This window comes from Anomaloglossus baeobatrachus, unplaced genomic scaffold (assembly GCF_048569485.1).
Source record: "Anomaloglossus baeobatrachus isolate aAnoBae1 unplaced genomic scaffold, aAnoBae1.hap1 Scaffold_3111, whole genome shotgun sequence".
Lineage (NCBI taxonomy): Eukaryota > Metazoa > Chordata > Amphibia > Anura > Aromobatidae > Anomaloglossus > Anomaloglossus baeobatrachus.
This window is the reverse complement of record NW_027442522.1, coordinates 26,991-51,060: the sequence shown is the minus strand read 5'-3', so window position 1 is coordinate 51,060 and position 24,070 is coordinate 26,991. Positions and strand designations below refer to the sequence as shown.

The following is a 24,070-nucleotide window of genomic DNA, read 5'->3' as shown; positions in this document are numbered from 1 at the left end:
GGGATTTCTGAGTGACCCCCCCGGTGGTTTGTGACACCTGTTAAGCAGTTGTCTTTGATGTATGGGAATTGCCTGTTAAGCAGCTGTCTTTGGTGTATGGCATTGCCTGTTAAGCAGTTGTCTTTGATGTGGGGCATTGCCTGTTAAGCAGTTGTCTTTGATGTATGGGAATTGCCTGTTAAGCAGTTGTCTTTGGTGTATGGTATTGTCTGTTAAGCAGTTGTCTTTGGTGTATGGCATTGCCTGTTAAGCAGTTGTCCATGTTGTGTGGCATTGCCTGTTAAGCAGTTGTCTTTGGAGTATGGCATTGCCTGTTAAGCAGTTGTCCATGTTGTGTGGCATTGCCTGTTAAGCGGTTGTCCATGTTGTGTGGCATTGCCTGTTAAGCGGTTGTCCTTGGTGTGGGGCATTGCCTGTTAACAATTGTCTTTGGTGTATGGTATTGCCTGTTAAGCAGTTGTCTTTGGTGTATGGTATTGCCTGTTAAGCAGTTGTCTTTGGTGTATGGCATTGCCTGTTAAGCAGTTGCCTTTGGTGTATGGCATTGCCTGTTAAGCAGTTGCCTTTGGTGTATGGTATTGCCTGTTAAGCAGTTGTCTTTGGTGTATGGTATTGCCTGTTAAGCAGTTGTCTTTGGTGTGGGGCATTGCCTGTAAAGCAGTTGTCTTTGATGTGGGGCATTGCCTGTTAAGCAGTTGTCTTTGGTGTATGGCATTGCCTGTTAAGCAGTTGTCCATGTTGTGTGGCATTGCCTGTTAAGCAGTTGTCTTTGATGTGGGGCATTGCCTGTTAAGCAGTTGTCTTTGGTGTATGGTATTGCCTGTTAAGCAGTTGTCTTTGATGTGGGGCATTGCCTGTTAAGCAGTTGTCTTTGGTGTATGGTATTGCCTGTTAAGCAGTTGTCTTTGATGTATGGGAATTGCCTGTTAAGCAGTTGTCTTTGGTGTATGGTATTGTCTGTTAAGCAGTTGTCTTTGGTGTATGGCATTGCCTGTTAAGCAGTTGTCCATGTTGTGTGGCATTGCCTGTTAAGCAGTTGTCTTTGGTGTATGGCATTGCCTGTTAAGCGGTTGTCCTTGGTGTGGGGCATTGCCTGTTAAGCGGTTGTCCTTGGTGAGGGGCATTGCCTGTTAAGCAGTTGTCTTTGGTGTATGGCATTGCCTGTTAAGCAGTTGTCTTTGAGGGGCATTGCCTGTTTAGCAGTTGTCTTTGGTGAGGGCATTGTCTGTTAAGCAGTTGTCCATGTTGTGTGGCATTGCCTGTTAAGCGGTTGTCCTTGGTGTGGGGCATTGCCTGTTAAGCAGTTGTCTTTGGTGAGGGGCATTGCCTGTTAAGCAGTTGTGTTTGGTGTATGGCATTGCCTATTAACAATTGTCTTTGGTGTATGTCATTGCCTGTTAAGCAGTTGTCTTTGGTGTATGTCATTGCCTGTTAAGCAGTTGTCTTTGGTGTATGGCATTGCCTGTTAAGCAGTTGTCTTTGGTGTATGTCATTGCCTGTTAAGCAGTTGTCTTTGGTGTATGGCATTGCCTGTTAAGCAGTTGTCTTTGGTGTATGTCATTGCCTGTTAAGCAGCTGTCTTTGGTGTATGGCATTGGCTGTTAAGCAGTTGTCTTTGATGTGGGGCATTGCCTGCTAAGCAGTTGTCTTTGGTGTATGGTATTGCCTGTTAAGCAGTTGTCTTTGATGTATGGGAATTGCCTGTTAAGCAGTTGTCTTTGGTGTATGGTATTGTCTGTTAAGCAGTTGTCTTTGGTGTATGGTATTGCCTGTTAAGCAGTTGTCTTTGGTGTATGGCATTGCCTGTTAAGCAGTTGTCCATGTTGTGTGGCATTGCCTGTTAAGCAGTTGTCTTTGGTGTATGGCATTGCCTGTTAAGCGGTTGTCCTTGGTGTGGGGCATTGCCTGTTAAGCGGTTGTCCTTGGTGAGGGGCATTGCCTGTTAAGCAGTTGTCTTTGGTGTATGGCATTGCCTGTTAAGCAGTTGTCTTTGAGGGGCATTGCCTGTTAAGCAGTTGTCTTTGGTGAGGGCATTGTCTGTTAAGCAGTTGTCCATGTTGTGTGGCATTGCCTGTTAAGCGGTTGTCTTTGGTGAGGGGCATTGCCTGTTAAGCAGTTGTGTTTGGTATATGGCATTGCCTGTTAACAATTGTCTTTGGTGTATGTCATTGCCTGTTAAGCAGTTGTCTTTGGTGAGGGGCATTGCCTGTTAAGCAGTTGTGTTTGGTGTATGGCATTGCCTGTTAACAATTGTCTTTGGTGTATGTCATTGCTTGTTAAGCAGTTATCTTTGGTGTATGTCATTGCCTGTTAAGCAGTTGTCTTTGGTGTATGGCATTGCCTGTTAAGCAGTTGTCTTTGGTGTATGGCATTGCCTGTTAAGCAGTTGTCTTGAATTTATGGAATTGCCTGTTAAGAAGTTGTCATTGATGTGGGGCATTGCCTGTTAAGCAGTTGCCTTTGGTGTATGGTATTGCCTGTTAAGCAGTTTCCTTTGGTGTATGGCATTGCCTGTTAAGCAGTTGCCTTTGGTGTATGGTATTGCCTGTTAAGCAGTTGTCTTTGGTGTATGGCATTGCCTTTTAAGCAGTTGTCTTTGGTGTATGGCATTGCCTTTTAAGCAGTTGTCTTTGGTGTATGGCATTGCCTGTTAAGCAGTTGTCTTTGGTGTATGGCATTGCCTGTTAAGCAGTTGTCTTTGATGTGGGGCATTGCCTGTTAAACAGTTGTCTTTGGTGTATGGCATTGCCTGTTAAGCAGTTGTCTTTGAGGGGCATTGCCTGTTAAGCAGTTGTCTTTGGTGTATGGCATTGCCTGTTAAGCAGTTGTCTTTGGTGTATGGCATTGCCTGTTAAGCAGTTGTCTTTGGTGTATGGCATTGCCTGTTAAGCAGTTGTCTTTGGTGTATGGCATTGCCTGTTAAGCAGTTGTCTTTGGTGAGGGGCATTGCCTGTTAAGCAGTTGTCTTTGATGTATGGGAATTGCCTGTTAAGCAGTTGTCTTTGGTGTATGGCATTGCCTGTTAAGCAGTTGTCCATGTTGTATGGCATTGCCTGTTAAGCAGTTGTCCATGTTGTGTGGCATTGCCTGTTAAGCGGTTGTCCATGTTGTGTGGCATTGCCTGTTAAGAAGCTGTCTTTGGTGAGGGCATTGCCTGTTAAGCAGTTGTCTTCATTATACTGATAGCACAGAGATTCTTTATATGTAGATCTGGTGCTGGGTTCAGGAAGTGAAGCAAAAAGGCAGAAAACTACATGAAGACGGCAGAAAGATGCACGGGGATCTATAGGGGAAGCATCCTCCAGCATTTACCGCAAAATTAGTAACGGAGTCATCGGCATGGACACTTGTGCATCCTCCTCCTAGCTCACGAGTGGCAGTGGCGATGGTGGCAGTGGCGATGGTGGTGATGGTGGCAGTGGCGATAGTGGCGGTGGTGGCAGTGGCGGTGGTGGCAGTGGCGGTGGTGGCAGTGGCGATGGTGGTGGCAGTGGCGATGATGGTGGCAGTGGCGATGATGGTGGCAGTGGCGATGATGGTGGCAGTGGCGATGGTGGTGGCAGTGGCGATGGTGGTGGCAGTGGCGGTGATGGTGGCAGTGGCGGTGATGGTGGCAGTGGCGATTGTGGCAGTGGCGATGATGGTGGAAGTGGCGGTGGTGGCAGTGGCGATGGTGGTGGCAGTGGCGATGGTGGCAGTGGCGATGGTGGTGGCAGTGGCGATGATGGTGGCAGTGGCGATGGTGGTGGCAGTGGCGATGATGGTGGCAGTGGTGATGGTGGCAGTGGCGATGGTGGTGGCAGTGGTGATGGTGGTGTCAGTGGCGATGGTGGTGATGGTGGCAGTGGCGATGATGGTGATGGTGGCAGTGGCGATGATGGTGATGGTGGCAGTGGCGATGGTGGCAGTGGCGATGGTGGTGATGGTGGCAGTGGCGATGGTGGCAGTGGCGATGGTGGTGATGGTGGCAGTGGCGATGGTGGCAGTGGCGATGGTGGTGATGGTGGCAGTGGCGATGGTGGCAGTGGCGATGGTGGTGATGGTGGCAGTGGCGATGGTGGTGGCAGTGGCTATGGTGGTGATGGTGGCAGTGGCGATGGTGGTGGCAGTGGCGATGGTGGTGATGGTGGCAGTGGCGATGATGGTGGCAGTGGCGATGATGGTGGCAGTGGCGATGGTGGTGGCAGTGGCGATGGTGGTGGCAGTGGCGATGGTGGTGGCAGTGGCGATGATGGTGGCAGTGGCGATGGTGGTGGCAGTGGCGATGGTGGTGGCAGTGGCGATGGTGGTGGCAGTGGCGATGATGGTGACAGTGGCGATGGTGGCAGTGGTGATGGTGGCAGTGGTGATGGTGGTGGCAGTGGCGATGATGGTGTCAGTGGCGATGGTGGTGATGGTGGCAGTGGCGATGGTGGCAGTGGCGGTGATGGTGGCAGTGGCGATGATGGTGATGGTGGCAGTGGCGATGATGGTGATGGTGGCAGTGGCGATGATGGTGATGGTGGCAGTGGCGATGGTGGCAGTGGCGATGGTGGTGATGGTGGCAGTGGCGATGGTGGCAGTGGCGATGGTGGCAGTGGCGATGATGGTGGCAGTGGCGATGGTGGTGGCAGTGGCGATGGTGGTGATGGTGGCAGTGGCGATGGTGGTGGCAGTGGCTATGGTGGTGATGGTGGCAGTGGCGATGGTGGTGGCAGTGGCGATGGTGGTGATGGTGGCAGTGGCGATGGTGGTGGCAGTGGCGATGGTGGTGATGGTGGCAGTGGCGATGGTGGTGGCAGTGGCGATGGTGGTGGCAGTGGCTATGGTGGTGATGGTGGCAGTGGCAATGGTGGTGGCAGTGGCAATGGTGGTGGCAGTGGCTATGGTGGTGATGGTGGCAGTGGCGATGGTGGTGGCAGTGGTGATGGTGGCAGTGGTGATGGTGGCAGTGGCGATGGTGGTGGCAGTGGCTATGATGGTGGCAGTGGCGATGATGGTGGCAGTGGCGATGGTGGTGGCAGTGGCGATGGTGGTGATGGTGGCAGTGGCGATGGTGGTGATGGTGGCAGTGGCGATGGTGGTGGCAGTGGCTATGGTGGTGATGGTGGCAGTGGTGGTGGTGGTAGTGGCGATGGTGGTGGCAGTGGCGATGGTGGTGATGGTGGCAGTGGCGATGGTGGTGGCAGTGGCTGTGGTGGTGATGGTGGCAGTGGCGATGGTGGTGATGGTGGCAGTGGCGATGGTGGTGATGGTGGCAGTGGCGATGGTGGCACGCTAGGTAGATCTAATATAAGTTATAATGCACTGGCCGGGGTCCGGGGACTAATAGAAACCTCCAACGGCCATTGTGGAGACCTACAGTAGTACAGGAACTCCTAGGACCACAATAGTGACAGTGACAGGAACGGACCCGCCCCATTGTCTCCCGGCGTCTCCTGCACCCCCCTATTGTCTCCCGGCGTCTCCTGCACCCCCCTATTGTCTCCCGGCGTCTCCTGCACCCCCCAATTGTCTCCCAGCGTCTCCTGCACCCCCCCTATTGTCTCCCGGCGTCTCCTGCACCCCCCTATTGTCTCCCGGCGTCTCCTGCACCCCCCTATTGTCTCCCGGCGTCTCCTGCACCCCCCTATTGTCTCTCGGCGTCTCCTGCACCCCCCCTATTGCCTCTCGGCATCTCCTGCACCCCCCTAATTGCCTCTCGGCATCTCCTGCACCCCCCTATTGTCTCTCTGCGTCTCCTGCACCCCCCCTATTGTCTCTCGGCGTCTCCTGCACCCTCCCTATTGTCTCTCGGCGTCTCCTGCACCCCCCTATTGCCTCCCGGCGTCTCCTGCACCCCCCCTATTGCCTCTCGGCGTCTCCTGCACCCCCCCTATTGCCTTCCGGCGTCTCCTGCACCCCCCCTATTGTCTCCCGGCGTCTTCTGCACCCCCCCTATTGTCTCCCGGCGTCTCCTGCACCCCCCCTATTGTCTCCCGGCGTCTCCTGCACCCCCCCTATTGTCTCCCGGCGTCTCCTTCAGCCCCCTATTGTCTCCCGGTGTCTCCTGCACCCCCCCTATTGTCTCCCGGCGTCTCCTGCACCCCCCCTATTGTCTCCCGGCGTCTCCTTCAGCCCCCTATTGTCTCCCGACGTCTCCTGCACCCCCCCTATTGTCTCCCGACGTCTCCTGCACCCCCCCTATTGTCTCCAGGCGTCTCCTTCAGCCCCCTATTGTCTCCCGGTGTCTCCTGCACCCCTTCCTATTGTCTCCCGGTGTCTCCTGCACCCCTTCCTATTGTCTCCCGGTGTCTCCTGCACCCCTTCCTATTGTCTCCCGGCGTCTCCGGCACGGCCTGGGCTCATTATTATGGTAATATAGAAAGCAACTAATCAGACAAACAATAAGGAATAAATAATATAGTTTATTTGTACACATCTGATCCGAGCAGCCAGCGCCGCCCTCCAGAGATCAGGGCATGCACAACTCCCCCGAGGCACCAAAGCCTGTGTGATGTCACCTGTGTGAGGTCCTGTGCTCTGTGTGCTGCCCCCTCCCTCCTCTGTGTGATCTGATGTCACTTGTCCCCAAATGATGTCACCTTCACTGTATGATGTCATCTGCTGTGTGATGCCCCCTGTGTGATGTCCCCTCCTGTGTGATGTCACTTGTGTGATGTCCCCTCCCCTGTGTGATATCATCTGCTGTGTGATGCTCCCTCCTCTGTGTGATGCTCCCTCCTCCGTGTGATGCCCCATCCTCTGTGTGTGACGCCTCCTCCCCCGTGTGATGCCCCATCCTCTGTGTGTGACGCCTCCTCCCCCGTGTGATGCCCCATCCTCTGTGTGTGACGCCCCCTCCCCCTGTGTGACGCCTCCTGTGTGACGCCCCCTCCCCCATGTGACGCCCCCTCCCCCGTCTGACGCCCCCTCCCCCGTCTGACGCCCCCTCCCCCGTCTGACGCCCCCTCCCCCCGTCTGACGCCACCCTCCCCCGTCTGACGCCACCCTCCCCCGTCTGACGCCACCCTCCCCCGTCTGACGCCCCCCCTCCCCCGTGTGATGCCCCCCTCCCCCGTCTGACGCCCCCCTCCCCCGTGTGACGCCCCATCCTCTGTGTGTAACGCCCCCTCCCCCTGTGTGACGCCCCCTCCCCCTGTGTGACGCCCCCTCCCCCCGTGTGACGCCCCCCTCCCCCCGTGTGACGCCCCCTCCCCCCGTGTGACGCCCCCTCCCCCCCGTGTGACGCCCCCTCCCCCGTGTGACGTCCCCCTCCCCCGTGTGACGTCCCCCTCCCCCGTGTGTGATGCCCCCTCCCCCGTGTGTGACGCCCCCCTCCCCCGTGTGTGACGCCCCCTCCCCCGTGTGTGACGCCCCCTCCCCCGTGTGTGACGCCCCCTCCCCCCTGTGTGACGCCCCCTCCCCCTGTGTGATGCCCCCTCCCCCCTGTGTGACGCCCCCTCCCCCGTGACTTTATGGCGGTATTTGGTGCAGGCGCCGTGTTATAGGAACATTCTCCCTAGCGCCTTACTGATCTGCGCCTGCGCGCTCTTCTGCTTTTCCCGGACTTTGCTGACTTCTCTTCGGGCCTCCTTGTTGCCTGGATCCAGCTTCAGCACTTTCTCTAGATCCGCCCTCGCCCCCGTCCAGTCTGACATGCCGGCTCTGGCCGTGCCCCTCCTGTACAAAGCTTTCAGGTGCTCGGGGCTCTTGTCCAGGACTCGGGTGCACCTCACCTCGGCCTCGCGTAATCTTCCGCTCTTGAGGTCACAGGCGGCCATGTTGGAGAGCAGAGCTATTTTCTCCTCTTCTGCCTCTCCCGGTGTACACACCAGAAGTCTGAGCGCTCGGGCATATCGTCGCTCTGCCCCCTCCAGGTTCCCGTCTCGGTACGCCTTCCCCCCCGCCTCCCGATCCCTCATCGCCCTCTTAATCTTCTCGCTCACATCTAATTCCCACGTCTCCTTTCCACCTTCAAAGCTTTCGAACCTCAAGACAAACTGAGATCCCAGAGCCCGGTCCACCCTGCAGACCTCTCCGGGAACCATGGTTTCAAGACATTGGTCAACGAGACGGTCCCGGCCGGTATCACCTTCCCCCAATTCTATCTGCACCCAGCTGCCTGCAGGATAGCCGGCGTCTGTGGTAGTGGGGTCTCCGGGAGCCTCCAGGAATATGGTGCAGCGGGCACCTTCTTTGGGTTTGTCCACCCCCGAGCCCGGCTGTAGAATGGTCTTGGTGAAGCTGCCGTCGGGGCACTGCCAGGACCTACAGATCGGTGACGCTGGAGGACTCTCCATTGCCTCCACCATTCCTAGGAGGAAACGGCCCTGATCTGGAAGGAGGAAAACAAGACGTCAATCAAGATGATCTGCAGAATACAGGCTGTAAGGAGCGCGAATATTAATAATGCGCGGAGTCACCAGGACCTGGTCTATAGATATTCTGCCGCTCCGGTCACATACAAGACGGGCAAATCCAGAGGGCAACACTACCGGAAACTAAGGAGAAGAACCCGGGGCGAGGGGCGCAGGGGACCACCTTCTTCTATGTATGTTATGTTGTTTTTTGCTTTGTTCTTTTACTTTGTCCACTACTTTTATATTGATGATCTATCCATAGGATCATGGGGGGTCCAACCCCCGGCACCCCACTGATCCGCGGTTACTAGAGGTTGGGGAAGATACGGGCTTGGAAGATCAAATTCTTCATGCCCGATACGTCGCCACCAAAAGGTGTCTGACGGCGACGTTCTCCGCTCTCCCTAATGAAAACATACGCATGCTCGGCCGAACACTACAACCTATAGGGGTGCGCTGTACGGCCGTGGACCCCCCCCACTACAACCTGTAGGGGTGCGCTGTACGGCCGTGGACCCCCCCCACTACAACCTGTAGGGGTGCGCTGTACGGCTGTGGACCCCCCCCCCACTACAACCTGTAGGGGTGCGCTGTACGGCCGTGGACCCCCCCCCCCCACTACAACCTGTAGGGGTGCGCTGTACGGCCGTGGACCCCCCCCACTACAACCTGTAGGGGTGCGCTGTACGGCCGTGGACCCCCCCCACTACAACCTGTAGGGGTGCGCTGTACGGCCGTGGACCCCCCCCACTACAACCTGTAGGGGTGCGCTGTACGGCCGTGGACCCCCACACTATAACCTATAGGGGTGCGCTGTATGGCCGTGGACCCCCAAACACATTAGATTAGTGGGTGATCCCGCTGTACGTTGCTACAATGAACGTCGCGGAGCTCGAGGACGTGAATCTGCTCCATTCTTTACGAGCCTTTGGTTTTTAAGTTCCAGAGCTCCATTCTCGGGATCGCGGGGGTTCACACCGCTCGGACCCCCAGAATCAGCAACTCTGTGGATAGGGGATAACCTAACGCGTTCGGAAGAACTCTCTCTAAGGCCCGGTTAAGAGAGGAGCTAATAGTTTTGCAACAGCCGAAAGACAAACTATGGAGCATTCACGTAACATTGACCAAATCAACAAATACATAGCCCCTTCCAGAGGGGCCGGCTCCAGGACTCCGTGGGCCCCCGGGCGAAAGAGTATTAGGGGCCCTTTACATTACACAATTGATGATGCACAGACATATATATATATATATATATATATGAGAACGCCAAAGATTTCATTACAGGAGTGAGATTGTAAATTCTACACGAGCGCACAGCGGGGGGTGTTATGGAAGTCGGTCCCCCTTATGTGCCCATTCTTGTGCCCTCCCCCCTCGCTCAGTGTTAGGCGCAGGTTATTCTCCGCTAAACTCCCTGCAGAGAAAGAACTGAACATTAAAGAGGAAATATGTGCATAGAGTGCATCCGGCTATTTATTCCCCCCACCTTGTAAATAGCAGGGACGCACCAGTTTGCACATTACAGGGGAAATGGGGATGATGTGCGGAGTGCATCCAGCTGTGTACAGGGTTGGGGGGGATAATGTGCAGAGTGCATCCAGCTATGTACAGGGTTGGGGGGATAATGTGCGGAGTGCATCCAGCTGTGTACAGGGTTGGGGGGGATAATGTGCGGAGTGCATCCAGCTGTGTACAGGGTTGGGGGGGATAAGTGCGGAGTGCATCCAGCCATGTACAGGGTTGGGGGGATAATGTGCAGAGTGCATCCAGCTGTGTACAGGCTTGGGGGGATAGATAGCTGCATTCACTTTTGCACATTATCCCCCTTTTCCCCTGTAATGTGCAAACTGTGCGTCCTGCTATTTATTCCCCCCACCTTGTAATAGCTGGATGCAGTAATTGCACATATCTACCCTTCCTGTAATGTGCAAACTGCGCACCCGGTTATTTATTCCTCCCCACCCTGTAAATAGCTGGGTGCACTTTTTGCACATTATCCCCCATTTCCCCTGTAAGGTACAATCTGTGCGTCCCACTACTTACAAAGGGGGGATAATGTGCAGTGACCAATGGCTTCTGTCCTGTGCAGAAGAGAACGTGACACTCCTGTCCGCAGACATTTAATTTAAAATTACACACCGGGCAGCCAGTGGACTTCACCGGGGCCCCTCATCTATCGGGCCCCATAGCAGTGGCATGCAGTCATCAGCAGTGTGGATAGTGTCCCCAATGGTGAATGGGCCCCCTCTTTATGCAGGGCTCCGCACTGGCCTGGGTGGGCTGGGTGGTGACGCCACCCCTCAGCATCCCCCACTACTGGCCTGTCCCCCCCCCCCCCTACTGCTGGCCTGTCCCCCCCTACTGCTGGCCTGTCCCCCCCCTACTGCTGGCCTGTCCCCCCCCCCCCCTACTGCTGGCCTGTCCCCCCCCCCCCCCCTACTGCTGGCCTGTCCCCCCCCTACTGCTGTCCCTGTCCCCCCCTACTGCTGGCCTGTCCCCCCCCCTACTGCTGGCCTGTCCCCCCCTTACTGCTGGCCTGTCCCCCCCTTACTGCTGGCCTGTCCCACCCCCCTACTGCTGGCCTGTCCCCACCCCTACTGCTGGCCTGTCCCCCACCCCTACTGCTGGCCTGTCCCCCCCTACTGCTGGCCTGTCCCCCCTACTGCTGGCCTGACCTGCTTGGATGTTGCAAACCGTAAAAGTGAATGGAAATTAGAGAAAGCAAATTTTGCATTTTGTCTCCTAAAAAACAATGGAACAGCGTGTAATAAATGGGAAGATTATCCCGGCCGGTCAGGTGAGGGTGACAGCTGCACGCAGGGGCAGACATATCAACTGGTGCAGCCTGTGCAGAGCCCAAGAGACAGGGGCCACATTCAAGAGGTCCAAAGCCGGAGGAATTGAGCACTGAGGAGCTATCGGGCTACCGGGGGGCCCATATAGTGTCCTCACACGGGGGCCCATATAGTGTCCTCACACGGGGGCCCATATAGTGTCCTCACACGGGGGCCCATATAGTGTCCTCACACGGGGGCCCATATAGTGTCCTCACACGGGGGCCCATATAGTGTCCTCATGTTGGCGCCCCTGACCTGGTCAGGCACCACTGAGTACTGCACCATGCTGGGGACAGTACAAACAGGTAATCCAGAAGGCTGACCGAGGTGTGACTACACAGGCGCATAGTGATCAGGTCTCACACATTTACCTTTGAGAGGACCCCTGGGGATCCCAGGAGGGGGCGAGGCCTCCATCTCCACTCAAGGGGTGTGGTAGAGAGCCTGGTTGCTAGGTGACGTAGGCGAGAACAGGAGAGGAGGGAACAGTGAGCCAGGCAGTTGAGTGGTTGAAGTTCAGGGGAGAGCAGAAGCAGACCCTGTAGCTCTACACAATTCTGACAGCGTCCGCGCAGTGACTACTGACGGGGAGAACGGTCACCTGGTAGTGCTGCCCGAAATCCACCCACAGCTAAAGAGAGAGCAACGGAGTGGAAAGTAAGGAGACTGTCAGGGAGTTACCAGGCCCGAAGGGGTAACAGGTCCCAGTGCAGAGATAGATCCACCTTTCCTTGCCAAACCTGCTTGAGGGGGCACTTCAAACCCCCAAGACAACACCACAGAGTCCGCAGCCACGTAGCAAAGTGAGGGCCCATAGTTCACAGGAGGCAAGCAGCCGGAGTGACCTGGTCCAGGCTACAAGCAAACGGGCCGAAACGAGGGGAGCAGCAACTTCCCTGGGTGACCCCCATAGGGACTGCAAGTCGGGGTTACCACAAACAACAGAAGGGCTAAGGAAGGCGAGTCGGTAGCCACCCTCATCAGTCAGCCTGAAGGACGCCTGGTTCCAGTCTGGTTCATCCCAGCTACGCCCGGGTTACTCACCCTGCCATCATCAGTGAGTAAAACCCCTGAAAGACATTCTGCTTGTGTTGAGTTATTCTGCGCCTTGTGGTACTACACACCTACACAGGGCCCTGGGGCTTGCCTCACTCTCAGGAGGCTATTACAACTGACTGCACCCACCATCAGCCCCAGGCATCCCTTAACCTGCAGTGGCGGTCCCCACTGACCGCAATTCTGAGAGTGGCGTCACGACAATCCTAAAAGAAGATCTCCTACCTGTGACCAGACTGAGCCATCCACGTAGAGTCCCTGAAGGTCATGCACCGACACAACACTTGTGGGGCTTCACATCTGGCGTCACGAACAGGATAAGGACTAGACCTGTTCAGACAGGTGACCATGTGCCTGGGCGGTCCGCTTGAAAAATTGGAAGCGCCGCCATATTGCCACCATGAAAAGCGCGCTGAAAAACAACAGCAGCCCGCGCTGGGAGAAGTTACCGCCCACGAAGAGGTGTGGCTACCCAGAGATCCCCTGCAGAGTCCTGGTCTCGCAAGTGATGAGAGCGGAGGCGTTCAGAGACGTCAGGAAAGAAAGAGAGCCAGAAGCCTGCTACTAGAAGAAGGAGACGCAGAGGAAATGGCGTCTGGACGCAGAGACCCAGAGCCAGGCTCCGCTGCCTGGTGGTATCGGGAACTTGCCCAGTTTTGCGACCGACTGGAGGCCAGGGTCGTATGGCAGATCAGCGAGGGACGCACGGAGCTTCTGGAGATGGCTGCAGCGGTTCAGGCCTATGAGAGGGGAACCGCACGACGAGTGCCAGACCAAGCGGCGACTGACTCAGACCCCGATGATGTTACCGATGGGTGAGTCCTGTGTTGCCCCTGTCAGCGCGAGTGCCCCGACCCCTGCTGCCATGCCCGCGGTCCCTGAAGAGGCGCCCGGCGCGGCAACGCCAATCCAGGCCGCAGAAGCGCCCAGCCCGGCCCGCAAAGATCCGGCTGCCACCGCGACCCTCCTCCACGCCGCAGGTGTGACGCTGACCCAGGCCGCCGCCATGCTAGGCCCGGCCCGCCAAGACCCCACCGCAGCAGCGACGCTCGTCCGCGCCGCAAGTGAGGTGCTGAACCAGGCCGCAGCCACGGCCAGGTGCGGCCCGCCAAGCCCAGATTGCTGCAGCGATGCCCAGCCCGGCCCGCCAAGAACCGGCCGCAACAGCGACGCTGACTCAGGTCGCTGCGGCGACGCCCAGCTCAGCCCGCCAGGAACCGGCTGCAACTGCGACGCTGATCCAGGCCGCTGCCATGCAGGGCGCGGCCCGCCAAGACAAGACTATACAGCTATTTACCCCGGCCTGCAAGGCCAGAGCAGACACCGCTCCCCAGCCCAAGGAAGTCCCTGCTAGGAAGTCCATGCTGGGGGAGGACCCCGAATACTGGAAGCTGAAGGCTGATCTAGAGGCCCCACTTCCCAAAGGAGATGGTGGACCGGTATCTGCTCCCCCCACACACCCACAGGAAGACTCCTGCAACATCACGCCAAAGAGTCCACCGCCCTGGCCTGCTGATGAACATCCATCCCTAGCGCTGCCACAAGAGGAGTGCTCAGAAGAACTAAGGGGAGGGGGAGGCCAGGAAGCTGAGAAGCTGACCCCAGAGCCGTCAGCAGCGGATGCAGCACCAGTCCAAGAGCCAGAGATGCTGCCGTACTCCCGCTGGGATGAAGAGGGCCCGACATCCTCCGCTGAAGAAGATCTGTCCAGATACATCACCTGGGAGCCTGCAAGCGGTGAGGAGGCAGTCAGGCAGGACCCAGCCCGCAGGACACCGGCGCCGCAGTAGGACAAGGGATCCACCTGAACAGCAGTCTCCTGAGGAGAAGGACGAGGTCACGGCCAGAGACTTAGAGGAAAAACGGTCCTTGAGAAGAGCCAAATCCCAGGTCAGAGGCCCACTTTGTCGAGGAGTAGTAGAAGACTTTCAGTTTGAAATCAGGATATGGCTTTATAGTAGCACCTGGTGTAAAGGAGGGCATCTTTGTGAACAGAAGGGATGTTAGAGCCCATTTGCCCAGAGGACACCCAGAAGAAACCTACAGATAGGAGACTCAGTAGAATTTACAAAGCACCAAGGAGAACGCGGATGGTATGCACTAGATGTCACACCATGCCCAGAAATCCCTACAGAAACCCTGCTGTCTCAATACTACAAGATAAAGAAGGAGAAAGCAACAGGTGCCACAGCCCTACAGGCCCAAGCCCTGGTGAGAGGAGGAAGAAGGAGCAAAGTTCATGTAAAGTAAAGTAAAGTACAGAAGTTACAAGTTTTGACAAGTTTTGCAACGTTTACAAGTTCAAGAAATGTGCCCACATGAACTAATGTGAGAAACCTCTTTTGCACTTTGAAAAATGAACCTTAAGGCTATGAACTGGCTATAGCCACAAACTCTCGCAGTGTAAATAGTTACCCCAGAGGTACCACCACCAGAGCCAGCCTGTTTAGGGGCCTGGCTCGCCTGCAACCAGGGAGCACGCCTGTTTATGGGGCCTGGGCTCTCACCACAAAGAGGGTACCTGGTCGGCACCAACTGTGGAGGGCCGCCTCTACATCCTGCTAGAAGAGGCTGAAGGCGCGGCCTCCACCAGGCCAGGTATACCCTGAAACCACCAAACCACGAAAGCCGCCTCTACATCCTGCCAGAAGTGGCTGAAGGCGCGGCCAACGGGAGAGGCAGATTGGAGGAAAGGTCTGGGGAAACGGATGGCCCAGACCTGGTTACCAAAAGAAACGGTGACCTGCCTCCTGAGAGGGTTTTGGGTGGGTTACACGGACTTGTGGGTGGAGGGTGGTGATGTATGGTACCTGGTGGTTTTAAAATGTTTTTACTGTTTTATGCATTTTAAAATGTTGTCTTGCAGCCCGAGGACGTGCTGGTGATAACTAGGGGGAATGTGGCGCCCCTGACCTGGTCAGGCACCACTGAGTACTGGACCCATGCTGGGGGACAGTACAAACAGGTAATCCAGAAGGCTGACCGAGGTGTGACTACACAGGCGCATAGTGATCAGGTCTCACACATGTACCTTTGGGAGGACCCCTGGGGATCCCAGGAGCGGGCGAGGGCCTCCATCTCCACTCAAGGGTGTGGTAGAGAGCCTGGTTGCTAGGTGACGTAGGCGAGAACAGGAGAGAGGGAAGGGAACAGTGAGCCAGGCTGTAGAGTGTGAAGTTCAGGGAGAGCAGAAGCAGACCCTGTAGCTCTACACAATTCTGACAACGTACGCGCAGTGACTACTGACGGGGGAGAACGGTCACCTAGTAGTGCTGCCCGAAATCCACCCACAGCTAAAGAGAGAGCAACGGAGTGGAAAGTAAGGAGACTGCCAGGGAGGTACCAGGCCCGAAGGGGTAACAGGTCCCAGTGCAGAGATAGATCCAGCTTTCTTCTGCCAAACCTGCTTGAGGGGGCACTTCAAACCCCCAAGACAACACCACAGAGTCCGCAGCCACGTAGCAAAGTGAGGGCCCATAGTTCACAGGAGGCAAGCAGCCGGAGTGACCTGGTCCAGGCTACAAGCAAACGGGCCGAAACGAGGGGAGCAGCAACTTCCCTGGGTGACCCCCATAGGGACTGCAAGTCGGGGGTTACCACAAACAACAGAAGGGCTAAGGAAGGCGAGTCGGTAGCCACCCTCATCAGTCAGCCTGAAGGACGCCTGGTTCCAGCCTGGTTCATCCCAGCTACGCCCGGGTTACTCACCCTGCCATCAACAGTGAGTAAAATCCCTGAAAAGACATTCTGCTTGTGTTGAGTTATTCTGCGCCTTGTGGTTCCACACATCTACACAGGGCCCTGGGGCTTGCCTCACTCTCAGGAGGCTATTACAACTGACTGCACCCACCATCAGCCCCAGGCATCCCTTAACCTGCAGTGGCGGTCCCCACTGACCGCAATTCTGAGAGTGGCGTCACGACAATCCTAAAAGAAGGTTTCCTACCTGTGACCAGACTGAGCCATCCACGTAGAGTCCCTGAAGGTCATGCACCGACACAACATTTGTGGGGCTACACACTCACACGGGGGCCCATATAGTATCCTCACACGGGGGCCCATATAGTGTCCTCACACGGGGGCCCATATAGTGTCCTCACACGGGGGCCCATATAGTGTCCTCACACGGGGGCCCATATAGTGTCCTCACACGGGGGCCCATATAGTGTCCTCACACGGGGGCCCATATAGTGTCCTCACACGGGGGCCCATATAGTGTCCTCACACAGGGGCCTCTGCTGCCTGTGTCCGCCCTGCACTGACCGCCCGTCACCGGGGACAGCGGCTCCGCTCACCTGATGCTGCGGTAGAGGCTAGATCGGAGTTGATTTTTTGAGGTGGGAGGAGTGATTTCATGAAATCATGATGTCACCGGAAAAGGCGGGGCTTTCTCAGTGCCGTGCAGATCTGTGGGCGGGAAGCGGCAGTGCTCGGGCTTCTCTGTGCAGAGCGGAGGATCCTGACCCTGAGGTGGAGAAGAGTCAGCGTTTCCTCATTAGTTATAGCTCTGGGGTCTCAGCCTGGATGTTGGGGGCACAGAGCAGTGTCTCCTGTCTGTGTTGGGGGCTGCAGCTCGTGTATGTCTCAGGCTTCAATAAGGTAAGTGTCTTATGGGGGGTTACACGGAGCAGGGGATGATACTGTACGTTTGGGGGGGGCTCGCACTGGCCGGGGGGATGACGCTGTACGTTTGGGGGGGCTTGCACTGGCCGGGGTGTGACGCTGCACGTTTGGGGGGGATCGCACTGGCCGGGGGGATGACGCTGTACGTTTGGGGGGGCTCGCACTGGCCGGGGGGATGACGCTGTACGTTTGGGGGGGCTTGCACTGGCCGGGGTGCGACGCTGCACGTTTGGGGGGCATCGCACTGGCCGGGGGGATGACGCTGTACGTTTGGGGGGGCTCGCACTGGCCGGGGGGATGACGCTGTACGTTTGGGGGGGCTCGCACTGGCCGCGGTGCGACGCTGCACGTTTGGGGGGGCTCGCACTGGCCGCGGTGCGACGCTGCACGTTTGGGGGGGATCGCACTGGCCGGGGTGCGACGCTGCACGTTTGGGGGGGATGGCACTGGCCGGGGGGCGACGCTGCACGTTTGGGGGGGATGGCACTGGCCGGTGGGCGACGCTGCACGTTTGGGGTGGCTCGCACTGGCCGGTGGGCGACGCTGTACGTTTGGGGGGGGCTCGCACTGGCCGGGGGCAACGCTGCACGTTTGGGGGGGCTCGCACTGGCCGCGGTGCGACGCTGCACGTTTGGGGGGGCTCGCACTGGCCGCGGTGCGATGCTGCACGTTTGGGGGGATGGCACTGGCCGGGTTGGTGACGCTGCACGTTTGGTGGGGCTCGCACTGGCCGGGGGGCGACGCTGCACGTTTGGTGGGGCTCGCACTGGCCGGGGGGCGACGCTGCACGTTTGGGGGGATGGCACTGGCCGGGTTGGTGACGCTGCACGTTTGGTGGGGCTCGCACTGGCCGCGGTGCGCTGCTGCACGTTTGGGGGGCTCGCACTGGCCAGGGGGGGAGGCTGCATGTTTGGGGGGCTCGCACTGGCCAGGGGGTGAGGCTGCATGTTTGGTGGGCTCGCACTGGCCAGGGGGTGAGGCTGCATGTTTGGGGGGGCTCGCACTGGCCGGGGGGGCAACGCTGTACGTTTGGGGGTGCTCGCACTAGCCGGGGGGCGACGCTGCACGTTTGGGGTGGCTCGCACTGGCCGGGGGGCGATGCTGCACGTTTGGGGGGCTCGCACTGGCCAGGGGGGGAGGCTGCATGTTTGGGGGGCTCGCACTGGCCAGGGGGTGAGGCTGCATGTTTGGTGGGCTCGCACTGCCCAGGGGGTGAGGCTGCATGTTTGGGGGTGCTCGCACTAGCCGGGGGGGCAACGCTGTACGTTTGGGGGTGCTCGCACTAGCCGGGGGGGCGACGCTGCACGTTTGGGGTGGCTCGCACTGGCCGGGGGGCGATGCTGCACGTTTGGGGGGGGCTCGCACTGGCCGGGGGGATGATGCTGTACGTTTGGGGGGGCTCGCACTAGCCGGGGGGCGACGCTGCATGTTTGGGGGGGCTCGCACTGGCCGGGGGGCGACGCTGCACGTTTGGGGGGGCTCGCACTGGCCGGGGGGATGACGCTGTACATTTGGGGAGGCTCGCACTGGCCGGGGGGATGATGCTGCACGTTTGGGGAGGCTCGCACTGGCCGGGGGATGATGCTGCACGTTTGGGGGGGGCTCGCACTGGCCGGGGGGGGACGCTGCACGTTTGGGGGGGCTCGCACTGGCCAGGGGGCGACGCTGCACGTTTGGGGGGGCTCGCACTGGCCGCGGTGCGACGCGACGCTGCATGTTTGGGGGGATGGCACTGGCCGGGTTGGTGACTCTTCACGTTTGGGGGGGCTCGCACTGGCCGGGGGGGCGACGCTGCACGTTTGGGGGGGGCTCGCACTGGCCGCGGTGCGACGCTGCACGTTTGGGGGGGCTCGCACTGGCCGCGGTGCGACGCTGCACGTTTGGGGGGGCTCGCACTGGCCGCGGTGCGACGCTGCACGTTTGGGGGGGCTCGCACTGGCCGCGGTGCGACGCTGCACGTTTGGGGGGATGGCACTGGCCGGGTTGGTGACGCTGCACGTTTGGGGGGGCTCGCACTGGCCGCGGTGCGACGCTGCACGTTTTGGGGGGGCTCGCACTGGCCGCGGTGCGACGCTGCACGTTTGGGGGGGCTCGCACTGGCCGGTGGGCGACGCTGTACGTTTGGGGGGGGGGGCTCGCACTGGCCGGGGGGTGACGCTGCACGTTTGTGGGGATGGCACTGGCTGGGTTGGTGACGCTGCACGTTTGGGGGGGCTCGAACTGGCCGGGGGGCAACGCTGCAAGTTTGGGGGGGCTCGCACTGGCTGGGTTGGTGACGCTGCACGTTTGGGGGGCTCGCACTGGCCAGGGGGGGAGGCTGCATGTTTGGGGGGCTCGCACTGGCCAGGGGGTTAGGCTGCATGTTTGGGGGGCTCGCACTGGCCAGGGGGTGAGGCTGCATGTTTGGGGGGGGCTCGCACTGGCCGGGGGGATACGCTGCAAGTTTGGGGGTGCTCTCACTAGCCGGGGGGCAACGCTGTACGTTTGGGGGGGCTCGCACTGGCCGCAGTGCGACGCTGCACGTTTGGGGGGGCTCGCACTGGCCGCGGTGCGACGCTGCACGTTTGGGGGGATGGCACTGGCCGGGGGCGACGCTGCACGTTTGGGGTGGCTCGCACTGGCCGAAGGGCGACGCTGCACGTTTGGGGGGGCTCGCACTGGCCGGGGTGCGACGCTGCACGTTTGGGGGGGGATGGCACTGGCCGGGGGGCGACGCTGCACGTTTGGGGGGGCTCGCACTGGCCGCGGTGCGACGCTGCACGTTTGGGGGGATGGCACTGGCCGGGTTGGTGACGCTGCACGTTTGGGGGGGCTCGCACTGGCCGGGGGGCGACGCTGCACGTTTGGGGGGGCTCGCACTGGCCGGGGTGCGACGCTGCACGTTTGGGGGTGCTCGCACTGGCCGGGGTGCGACGCTGCACGTTTGGGGGGGATGGCACTGGCCGGGGGGCGACGCTGCAAGTTTGGGGTGGCTCGCACTGGCCGGGGGGCGACGCTGCACGTTTGGGGGGGCTCACACTGGCCGGGGGGATGATGCTGTACGTTTGGGGGGGCTCGCATTGGCCGCGGTGCGACGCTGCACGTTTGGGGGGGCTCGCACTGGCCGGGGTGCGACGCTGCATGTTTGGGGGGGGCTCGCACTGGCCGGGGGTCGACGCCGCACGTTTGGGGGGGCTCGCACTGGCCGGGGGGCGACGCTGCACGTTTGGGGGGGCTCACACTGGCCGGGGGGATGATGCTGTACGTTTGGGGGGGCTCGCACTGGCCGGGGGGATGACGCTGTACGTTTGGGGGGGCTCGCACTGGCCGGGGTGCGACGCTGCACGTTTGGGGGTGGCTCGCACTGGCCGGGGGGCGACGCTGCACGTTTGGGGGGGCTCGCACTGGCCGGGGGTATGACGCTGTACGTTTGGGGGGGCTCGCACTGGCCGGGGGGCGACGCTGCACGTTTGGGGGGGCTCGCACTGGCCGGGGGGATGACGCTCTACATTTGGGGGGGCTCGCACTGGCCGGGGAGTTGACGCTGTACGTTTGGGGGGCTTGCAGGGGGCGACACATGTTTGGGGGGCTCGCACTGGCCAGGGGGTTACGCTGCATGTTTGGGGGGCTCGCAGTGGCCAGGGGGCGACGCTTCACGTTTGGGGGGGCTGGCACTGGGCAGGGGGCTACGCTGCACGTTTGGGGGGGCTGGCAGGGGGCGACGCTGCACGTTTGGGGGGGGCTGGCACTGGGCAGGGGGCGACGCTGCACGCTTGGGGGGGCTCGCACTGGCCGGGGGGGCGACGTTGCACGTTTGCGGGGCTCGCAGTGGCCAGGGGGTGACGCTGCATGTTTGGGGGGCTCGCAGTGGCCGGGGGGATGACGCTGTACGTTTGGGGGGGCTCGCACTGGCCGGGGGGGCGACGCTGCATGTTTGGGGGGGCTCGCACTGGCCGGGGGGATGACGCTGTACATTTGGGGAGGCTCGCACTGGCCGGGGGGATGATGCTGTACGTTTGGGGGGGGCTCGCACTGGCCGGGGAGATGACGCTGTACGTTTGGGGGGCTTGCAGGGGGCGACACATGTTTGGGGGGCTCGCACTGGCCAAGGGCTTACGCTGCATGTTTGGGGGGCTCGCAGTGGCCAGGGGGTGACGCTTCACGTTTGTGGGGGCTGGCACTGGGCAGGGGGCGACGCTGCACGTTTGGGGGGGCTGGCAGGGGGCGACGCTGCACGTTTGGGGGGGCTGGCACTGGGCAGGGGGCGACGCTGCACGCTTGGGGGGGCTCGCAGTGGCCGGGGGGCGACGTTGCACGTTTGCGGAGCTCGCAGTGGCCAGGGGGTGACGCTGCATGTTTGGGGGGGCTCGCAGTGGCCAGGGGGCGACGCTTCACGTTTGGGGGGGGGGGGGGGGCTGGCACTGGGCAGGGGGCGACGCTTCACGTTTGGGGGGGCTGGCACTGGGCAGGGGGCGACGCTGCACGTTTGGGGGGCTGGCAGGGGGCGACGCTGCACGTTTGGGGGGGCTGGCACTGGGCAGGGGGCGACGTTGCACGTTTGCGGGGCTCGCAGTGGCCAGGGGGTGACGCTGCATGTTTGGGGGGCTCGCAGTGGCCAGGGGGTGACGCTGCACGTTTAAGGGGCTCGCAGTGGCCAGGGGGTGACGCTGCACGTTTGGGGGGCTCGCAGTGGCCAGGGGGTGACGCTGCACGTTTGGGGGGCTCGCAGTGGCCAGGGGGGTGACGCTGCATGTTTGGGGGGGCTCGCAGTGGCTAGGGGGTGACGCTGCATGTTTGGGGGAATCGCAGTGGCCAGGGGGTGACGCTGCATGTTTAAGGGGGGGGCTCGCGGAGGGCGACGCTGCACGTTTGGGGGGGTTCTCGCTGGGCAGTGGTGCGTGTTGTTGTGGGCTCTCGTGGGGCAGTGGTGCTTGTTGTTGTGCGCTCTCGCGGGGCATTGATGCGTGTTGTTGTGCGCTCTCGCGGGGCATTGGTGCGTGTTGTTGTGCGCTCTCGCGGGGCATTGGTGCGTGTTGTTGTGCGCTCTCGCGGGGCAGTGGTGCGTGTTGTGGGGGCTCTCGCGGGGCAGTGGTGCGTGTTGTGGGGGCTCTCGCGGGGCCTCTCTCCCAGCGAGCCCCCCCGACGTGCAGCCTCTCTCTCCCTGCGAGCCCCCCGACGTGCAGCCTCTCTCTCCCTGCGAGCCCCCCCGACGTGCAGCCTCTCTCTCCCTGCGAGCCCCCCCGACGTGCAGCCTCTCTCTCCCTGCGAGCCCCCCCGACGTGCAGCCTCTCTCTCCCTGCGAGCCCCCCCGACGTGCAGCCTCTCTCTCCCTGCGAGCCCCCCGACGTGCAGCCTCTCTCTCCCTGCGAGCCCCCCCGACGTGCAGCCTCTCTCTCCCTGCGAGCCCCCCCGACGTGCAGCCTCTCTCACCCTGCGAGCCCCCCCGACGTGCAGCCTCTCTCTCCCTGCGAGCCCCCCCGACGTGCAGCCTCTCTCTCCCTGCGAGCCCCCCCGACGTGCAGCCTCTCTCTCCCTGCGAGCCCCCCCGACGTGCAGCCTCTCTCTCCCTGCGAGCCCCCCCGACGTGCAGCCTCTCTCTCCCTGCGAGCCCCCCCGACGTGCAGCCTCTCTCTCCCTGCGAGCCCCCCCGACGTGCAGCCTCTCTCTCCCTGCGAGCCCCCCGACGTGCAGCCTCTCTCTCCCTGCGAGCCCCCCCGACGTGCAGCCTCTCTCTCCCTGCGAGCCCCCCCGACGTGCAGCCTCTCTCTCCCTGCGAGCCCCCCCGACGTGCAGCCTCTCTCTCCCTGCGAGCCCCCCCGACGTGCAGCCTCTCTCTCCCTGCGAGCCCCCCCGACGTGCAGCCTCTCTCTCCCTGCGAGCCCCCCCGACGTGCAGCCTCTCTCTCCCTGCGAGCCCCCCCGACGTGCAGCCTCTCTCTCCCTGCGAGCCCCCCCGACGTGCAGCCTCTCTCTCCCTGCGAGCCCCCCCGACGTGCAGCCTCTCTCTCCCTGCGAGCCCCCCCGACGTGCAGCCTCTCTCTCCCTGCGAGCCCCCCGACGTGCAGCCTCTCTCTCCCTGCGAGCCCCCCCGACGTGCAGCCTCTCTCTCCCTGCGAGCCCCCCCGACGTGCAGCCTCTCTCTCCCTGCGAGCCCCCCCGACGTGCAGCCTCTCTCTCCCTGCGAGCCCCCCCGACGTGCAGCCTCTCTCTCCCTGCGAGCCCCCCCGACGTGCAGCCTCTCTCTCCCTGCGAGCCCCCCCGACGTGCAGCCTCTCTCTCCCTGCGAGCCCCCCCGACGTGCAGCCTCTCTCTCCCTGCGAGCCCCCCCGACGTGCAGCCTCTCTCTCCCTGCGAGCCCCCCCGACGTGCAGCCTCTCTCTCCCTGCGAGCCCCCCCGACGTGCAGCCTCTCTCTCCCTGCGAGCCCCCCCGACGTGCAGCCTCTCTCTCCCTGCGAGCCCCCCCGACGTGCAGCCTCTCTCTCCCTGCGAGCCCCCCCGACGTGCAGCCTCTCTCTCCCTGCGAGCCCCCCCGACGTGCAGCCTCTCTCTCCCTGCGAGCCCCCCCGACGTGCAGCCTCTCTCTCCCTGCGAGCCCCCCCGACGTGCAGCCTCTCTCTCCCTGCGAGCCCCCCCGACGTGCAGCCTCTCTCTCCCTGCGAGCCCCCCCGACGTGCAGCCTCTCTCTCCCTGCGAGCCCCCCCGACGTGCAGCCTCTCTCTCCCTGCGAGCCCCCCCGACGTGCAGCCTCTCTCTCCCTGCGAGCCCCCCCGACGTGCAGCCTCTCTCTCCCTGCGAGCCCCCCCGACGTGCAGCCTCTCTCTCCCTGCGAGCCCCCCCGACGTGCAGCCTCTCTCTCCCTGCGAGCCCCCCGACGTGCAGCCTCTCTCTCCCTGCGAGCCCCCCCGACGTGCAGCCTCTCTCTCCCTGCGAGCCCCCCCGACGTGCAGCCTCTCTCTCCCTGCGAGCCCCCCCGACGTGCAGCCTCTCTCTCCCTGCGAGCCCCCCCGACGTGCAGCCTCTCTCTCCCTGCGAGCCCCCCCGACGTGCAGCCTCTCTCTCCCTGCGAGCCCCCCCGACGTGCAGCCTCTCTCTCCCTGCGAGCCCCCCCGACGTGCAGCCTCTCTCTCCCTGCGAGCCCCCCCGACGTGCAGCCTCTCTCTCCCTGCGAGCCCCCCCGACGTGCAGCCTCTCTCTCCCTGCGAGCCCCCCCGACGTGCAGCCTCTCTCTCCCTGCGAGCCCCCCCGACGTGC

The 24,070-nt window shown here is 61.0% G+C and overlaps 1 protein-coding gene across 2 annotated transcripts; it reads right to left on the bottom strand.

Annotated features, from left to right (window-relative positions):
• Positions 1-7,422: 7,422 nt before the first annotated feature.
• LOC142268816 (FK506-binding protein-like) lies at positions 7,423-16,811 on the bottom strand. Of its 2 annotated transcripts, none has more exons than XM_075332370.1 (2): positions 16,513-16,811; positions 7,423-8,296 (listed from the first exon to the last, which is right to left on the bottom strand). In XM_075332370.1, exons 1-2 carry the CDS (start codon positions 16,571-16,573, stop codon positions 7,464-7,466), a joined length of 894 nt encoding a protein of 297 aa, XP_075188485.1. In that variant the 5' UTR covers positions 16,574-16,811; the 3' UTR covers positions 7,423-7,463. The 2 variants fall into 2 exon arrangements, with proteins under 2 accessions (XP_075188485.1, XP_075188486.1); XM_075332371.1 differs by lacking the exon at positions 16,513-16,811 and adding an exon at positions 12,443-12,516.
• Positions 16,812-24,070: the final 7,259 nt, after the last annotated feature.